The sequence below is a fragment of the Salvia splendens genome, chromosome 3, assembly GCF_004379255.2.
Source record: "Salvia splendens isolate huo1 chromosome 3, SspV2, whole genome shotgun sequence".
Taxonomy (NCBI): Eukaryota; Viridiplantae; Streptophyta; class Magnoliopsida; order Lamiales; family Lamiaceae; genus Salvia; species Salvia splendens.
This window is the reverse complement of record NC_056034.1, coordinates 42,297,451-42,304,621: the sequence shown is the minus strand read 5'-3', so window position 1 is coordinate 42,304,621 and position 7,171 is coordinate 42,297,451. Positions and strand designations below refer to the sequence as shown.

At 36.4% G+C, this 7,171-nt stretch overlaps 1 protein-coding gene across 1 annotated transcript; it reads right to left on the bottom strand.

Moving 5' to 3' along the window:
* Positions 1 to 4,416: 4,416 nt before the first annotated feature.
* LOC121797055 lies at positions 4,417 to 4,986 on the bottom strand. Its single transcript, XM_042195790.1, has one exon. It carries the CDS (start codon positions 4,984 to 4,986, stop codon positions 4,417 to 4,419), a length of 570 nt encoding a protein of 189 aa, XP_042051724.1.
* Between the last annotated feature and the right edge of the window lie 2,185 nt (positions 4,987 to 7,171).

Sequence of the window (7,171 nt, the reverse complement as noted above, 5' to 3'; positions counted from 1 at the left end):
TGGTGAGGTTCGTGATTATCTTCTTACATAAACAAAGTCCGAACCTAGCTCCGAGGCTGAGCCTGGAGATACGTTGGCTGCAAGGAACCGACCTCCTTCTTTCCTTTTTCTTTATCATCTTAATTATAATAACTTTCCTATACTTTCTTTATTGCCTTTCATTATCATGTGCTACACATTCTTGCTTCGGTCTTATCGCACAATTATTATTTTTAATCAAACTAATGCATCTTTCGTTTTGTCTTTATTTTATGAGTGCTCTATAGTAGATAAATTTGGATATAAATTTGAACTTGGCAATGATTAATTAATGGGGATTCATCATCAGCGGCCGAGGGATTTTGTGCCGTATAAGAAAAATTTATATGTGAAAAATTTTAAATTTCTTTTTACTAATGTAGTAAATTTTAAAAGAATCAATGAGGAAATTCGCTACCTTTTTAGATTTTATTTAATTTCCTTAAGAGCATCCACGACGGTTGAATTCCGCCGTCCGTCCGTCCTTGCCAGCGGCGCGGCAACCGCTGCTCGCCGCTGGCAAGGCGCTGCTTGCCGCATCGAGCAGCCTACGTGTCAGCCTGTGATTGACCAACGGCAATGTCGTTGGCAATTTGTTTTTTGTTTTTTTTTTTAAATCAGATTTTAATTAAAAATAAAAAAAAATATTTTCTCACTTTCCAAAATATTATATCTGTTTTCTACCCACTTTTAATTTTTTCCCCAAAATACACATTTTCATCTATAAATACCCTCACTTCCACACCAAACAATTCACACCACACTACACAATTCTCATCTAAATTCTCTCATTTCTATTCTTCTCAATCTTTCTTTCACTCACAATAAAAAAATGTCCGACTCCGGCGATCACCCCTCCGGCTCCCACGGTTAGAACCCCGATTGGTTCGGTTCACAACCATTTCCTAGTCCGGAAACGGAATATTCGACCCCTCCTCAAACCCAAGGTTCACAAGTTCCGGGTGGCTACCGGCCTTACCCGATCGACGACCAAGATGCACCCAAAGGGCAATACCCGAACCACCCGTACCTAGAGCAGGAGGGAGCGGCCCCTCTCAAACTCCTCCTCTTCCTACTCGTGGTGTCCGCACCCCGTACACTTCGGGGGAGATGGAGCAATTATTCAAAGCGTACTTATCAATCTCCGAAGATCCGGAGGTTGGCACGAACCAATCCGGTAACCATTATTGGTGGGGCATCTGTCGCCGGTACAATCAAAACCGGCCGGCTGGAACAATCGAGCGCAATGAGAGTATGGTGCGCAATGCCATATACAGAGCCAACGAAGAAATCCAAAAGTTCGAGGGGTATTACCTCCAGGAAGAGCGGTCGGCGGGGAACGGCCGGAGCGAGCTTGACATCAACAGTTCCGCCTTGGCGACCTACCAATCCATGAACTACAAGCCGTTCAAGTACCTCAACATTTTGCAGGAGATGCGGGCGCATCCGAAGTATAGGGGAGGCGTATCATCCTCCTCTAGCTCCTCCTCCAAACGGTCGAGGTAGGTATCCCTATCCGACGTCGGCTCCGACGATGTGGCTAGCCAACTTGCCGGAGCTAACTTGGGTATCCCTGATGCCGGCCCGAGCATTTCCCAACGCCGGCCGCAAGGAAGGAAGAAGGAGGCGGCCAACCGCCATCGCGCCGCGACTCCATCCACCCCCGCTCCCGAACCCGCTCCCTATGTGCCACCTCACCCCCCCCCCCCCCCACCAACTCGTTGTGGGGGATTTTGGCCCAATTCAATTTGGCCAATAGGTAAACTATGACCCCCGAGCAACTTCAATCGCATGTGGCAACGATACGAGGTCTCCAAAGAACATTGGGGGTAGAGCCGGATGAATAATCTTCCACGGGGGTATTTTTAGCCTTAATTATGTAATTTTTTAGGAGTTTAATTATGTAATTTTTATTTTTTTAGGAGTTTAATTATGTAATTTTTAATTTTTAAGATTTTAATTATGTAATTTATAGTTTTTATGATTTTCATTATGTAATTTTTATTTTTTTATAATTTGTAATATTATTTCGGGTAATTTTAATGCATTTTAATTTTGTGGAAATGTTTTTATTTAAATTGAATAATAGAATGGTGGGACCCTTGAGCTTGTCCTTGCGGAAGAGCACGGATGTGGGTGTTGTACTCTTGCCTAAAAGCAGAGAGTAAAAGTGGGACCGGGTTCACATCTATGTTCGTTGGCAAGAGCAAGGATGTGATGTCTAACTTGAATGGGAATTTGTTAATTTAGGAAAAAGATATTGAGTTGGTACATTGTTCCGATTCCATGCATTATTGGTAGTGCCCAAGTTTTTATGTTTTTTAGTTATAGCAGAGAACAATGTCCATCCATTTTATTATGCTTTATTTTTATTTATCTTTTAAATTATTTTATTGTCAGTCCGTGTGTATTGGGGGTGTTGGGTCAATGGTGGAAAGTGTGTGTGTGAGAAGACTATGGTAGGGAAAAAGGTTCAAGTCAACCGTTATCTACAAATCAATGTCGATGAATTTGTATCCAATTTCATTTGGTTTTACTTCTTTTTGAAACAAAAAGTATCGCATATAAGAAACAAATGTTGTGAAATATGACATTTTTGTGTTTAGATTTGTGTTATTCCACACAAACATGATGGATAAATTTGGGGAACTACTTTTGATAAATTCCCCTTAAAAAGAACAATGGCATATTAAACGACGTCGGATCTAGTATTAAAAAGGTGCAATCTTTCCACTTCTAAATTATGATCAGCACAATATATGTAAATTATGAGTTCTTATAAAATAACTTTTGACTATGAGGTGCAATCTTTCCCTAATTACAATTTATACTAGTATTATTCTACACACTCACACATACATAATTTATATTGACACATTAGTTTTACAAACATGTTAACTAAATGACTAAACCAATTCAAAAATTACATGGTTTAAAAATAAATGGGGTGCACATTATTGTGTGATATTTGGCAATTCAATTGTAAATCACTTCAACAACTAAATATTTTAAAATTACATAAAAAATAACGAATCATATATAAAAAAAATCATGTATACTTTGGTTCATGACGTATTTGAGTTCAGTAATTAATTCGGGGCTATTTGTCTCATGAGTCGTGACATAATTTATAAAAGTGCTTAGAAAGTTAATAATTAAAATGAGTACTATCATGTGATAATTCCATAAAATTTTTATATCATAATAAAAAAAAAGTATTAACAAGTTCAAGTAAAATGGAGGCAAAATGGAGTGATTTGCATTGCTTCTAAATGTGCACATTGTATCTTTTTATATCCAAATCTAAATGAGATCTAAATTGATCTCATCTCGTGATCTAAATCCCATAATTATACTATATAATCAAATTATAATCAATATCATATATATAATTCACAATTTACAAAAATATAGATACATGTATGGGTTGTGCTTGTGCATAACACGATTGCAAAAGTAATTTAAATAAAGCCCAACATATTTATAACATAAATTATTGATCATATCATCATCCTTGGGCCTTCCCAATTCATTTCTCATTTATATTATTTTTAAAGCCCAGTAATATTTTGTGTAGCCCAAAGAAAATTGATTTCGATTTACTCGATCCATATTATGCACGACAAATAGTAACATAGGCCCAATCAAATTATTGTTCCCTAAATTCTTCGCTACTTTAAACAAAAATCATACCCTTGTAGTAGAATATTGGGGAGAATGATCAAATAATATTTTTTTTATGAGCTAATTTATAATGAATTTCGAAAAGACATTGTTGGATGTATGAATAACAAAGTAAACCAATAAATTAATTGCACTGAATCTAGATAATAAATTTTGATGGTATATAGACTATATCTTGATTGTTGGAGGTGAGTATTAGTTCAAATTACTCTCTCTCCATCCGATTATAAATTATCTGTATTTTTAATTAGATGTCCATCATAGGTGAACTAATCTAATCTAGACAATAAATTTTGTGGGATTTTAAATTTTAGTGATACATAGACTATATCTTGATTTTAGGCTATAAGTACAAATTGCACTATTTCCCTCCGATTATAAATTATCGGTATATTTTATTTTATACCCATTATAATTATTGGTGACCTAATCTAATGTTACATAAAAAAATAAAATTTAATAGAAGTAAAATACACCTTAACTAATTAAATAGTGCCAGCAAACAATTAACACAGTATTGGACGTTATTTCTAATTTCCAGCCATATTTACATTTAAGACCATTCACAGCCTTTCTTAGACCATTACTTACATTCACATAAAATAAAATAAACAAAAACCAAACCAAATTTTCGAAAAATTCAGCATAGTAAATTCGTATGCCACACAAAAAAATTAGGTTAGGAAAAATAAAAATAATAAAAAAAGATAATAATCACCCTTTGTTTAAGGCGGAAATATCAGCGGCCATGTGATTCTTCGAAGAGCTTCGAAACGCCTTCACATTCCAGAATTTCCCCTTTCCCGACGATGGGCTGCCGTCGCCGCTCGCCGCCGACCCCGCCCCGACCGACCTCGACCGCGAAATCATCCTCGCGAAATCCTCAATTTTATCGTTGCTCTCCGAATTGGCGTCTCCGCCGTTGTTTTTGGCATCGGCTGCCTTCTTCCCCTTTCGCCTAAAAACGGAGAGAAACGACGCCGAATGGAGGCGGCTGGGGTTGGAGCGGAGGAAGAAGGGGATGGCGAGGGAGCGGGAGCGGGTGAAGGAGGGCTCGGCGGCGTAGGAGGAGGAGGAGGCGGAGGAGGAGGAGGAGGAGGCGGAGAAGGAGGCGGCGGAGCAGGGGCAGGGGCGGACGTTGCCGCAATTGGGGCAGAGGGTGATGAGGCGGTCGCGGAGGCAGATGGGGCAGACGCCGTGGCGCCGCCGCTTCGTAGGGTGCTTGGGACATTTCCAGACCTGCTCCTCCTCCACGCGATACGCAGCCGCCGCCGCCGCCGCCATTGATTGTATCTGTCAAGGAATTATCAATCAATGGATTTCTTTTTTTGTTGTAAATGTTTTTGAAAAAAAAGAGGTTGTATGTATATGCTTCCCTTTCTCTAACTGTTGTGAAAGTATTTGTGTGGTAAATATATATAGGAGGATTTTTTGTCCACTCTGCTACATTAAACGACGCGTTACCGTTTTATTCTTTTTTTAATTTTGTAGATTTATCACGTTAATGTTTGTTTATATTGATTCATCATCAATTTTGATTAATTCCAAAGAGAATAATTGTTTCCACGTTATAAGTTTACAACAATATAATGCTGATTCATACTAGTATTATTCATTGTTAGTTAATAGACAAAATGGATAAACTAAACATTTTTTTATGTAATACTTCATCTATTCCTTAGTACTGAAGTCATTTCTTTTCGGCACAGAGATTAAGATAATGATGTATAATGTAGTATTAAATAAAAAGATAATAAAGTAAGAGAGAGGAAAAAGTAGATAATAAAGTAAGAGATAGGGAAAAGTAAGTGAGAATAAATATGTTGATTTTTACTAAAAAGATAAATGACTTCACTACTATGGAACGTACCAAAATGACTCCACTACTATGGAACGGAGGGAGTACGTAGTAAAATTAACGTATTAATAAAAACATTTAAAATACTAAAATAAATTTTTATGAATAAAATGAATTCATTCTTGAGATATGTTTACGTTGAACTAGATTTGAATTATGACACTTACCACTTGTAGCTTGCTTGATGAATAACGAGGATTCTACGAAGAACGTGACCAAAGAGGATGAATGAATGACACTGCAAATGACATGAATGAACCGTCTAAGAGTATCCATAGTGGGGCGTCCTATGCTCTGCCACATCATCATTCCATCCTCATACCCTTCCACCTGCAGTGGGACGCCCTATAGCCCGCCTTATAATTTTAACTCCTATTTTGTATTTGTTTTTTATTTTTTATGTTTACAAATATATCAATTAGCAAGAATAAATATAAAAACACCACAAATAAAGGCAAATCCTATTGTCAGTATTTATTTTTTATATTTTATGCTTGCAAATATGGAAAATCGTCGGAATTCATTATTGAATTTAAAGAGAAATTGAGATGGGGAAGAGAGTGGAGTGAAAGGTATGAAATGAAGTAAAAAAATTTGTGATATATATAGAAGAAAATAAAATAAAATATTTTAAAAATGAAAATGTGTGCATCGTCCGGACTATCCTCCTTACCCCGCAATGGGGCGGAGGATAGGCCGGAGGATGCAAAAAATGGTTCATCGTCCGCGGACTATGCATAGGGCGCGGAGGAAGGAAATGGCATAGGGCGTGGTGCCGCAGTGGGCGCCCTAAGGCGCACCCGATACATCGGGCGGGCCTTAGGGCGCCCACTGCGGATGCTCTACTAAGTCATGGGGAGAGATGAACTATCCGAAAAGTCGTGGATGGAATGATTGACGTCACAAACAAATTATGAAAATTCGTTTGATAAGTCTGATAGCTCAAGAGATAAAATTCATAAATATAATTCAATAAAGGTGTGAATTTCATCCATAAGCCTCTATATAGGTATTAATTCTAAGACATAATGAATAAACTAAAGAAATATACTAAAAAAATATCAAAGTCAGTTTTTATTGGTTAATAACTCTTTATCTGCTTATTTTAATTAATTAATTATAGAATTAAAAAATATGCTATAATAACTTTGATATAGGAAATCTTAATTTGTAGAAGGAAAAAAAATTAAAGTTCAATCATGTATCACCACTCATTGTTATTTTGCCTTTTGTGTAAGAGCTATTATTATTATTATTATTATTATTATTATTATTATTATTATTATTATTATTATTATTATTATTATAATATTTGGTCCCACGTTTTCAAAATGATTCGATCAATTAAACATGTCGTTATTCTTCCAATGCCGTTAGAGATAAGCTGAAAGTAGTTATTTGTTTCTACGAAAGAAAATAAAATTAAGATATTAATAAAATGGATTCTCATGGCTACAAATGGGTAGAGGTAAAGAGATTAAATGCAAGCTCCTCATTTTATTTGAAATGTAGAGATCAATTTTAAATCTGAGTTTATCAATATTAAATTCCAAGATTCGTTTTGAAAGGGATATAACAAATTATATTGGGGCATAATTGAATTTACGAGAC

Coding starts and splice junctions, on each gene's coding strand:
- LOC121797055 (XM_042195790.1), bottom strand. CDS start 4,986: ATGGCGGCGGCGGCGGCGGCTGCGTATCGCGTGGAGGAGGAGCAGGTC.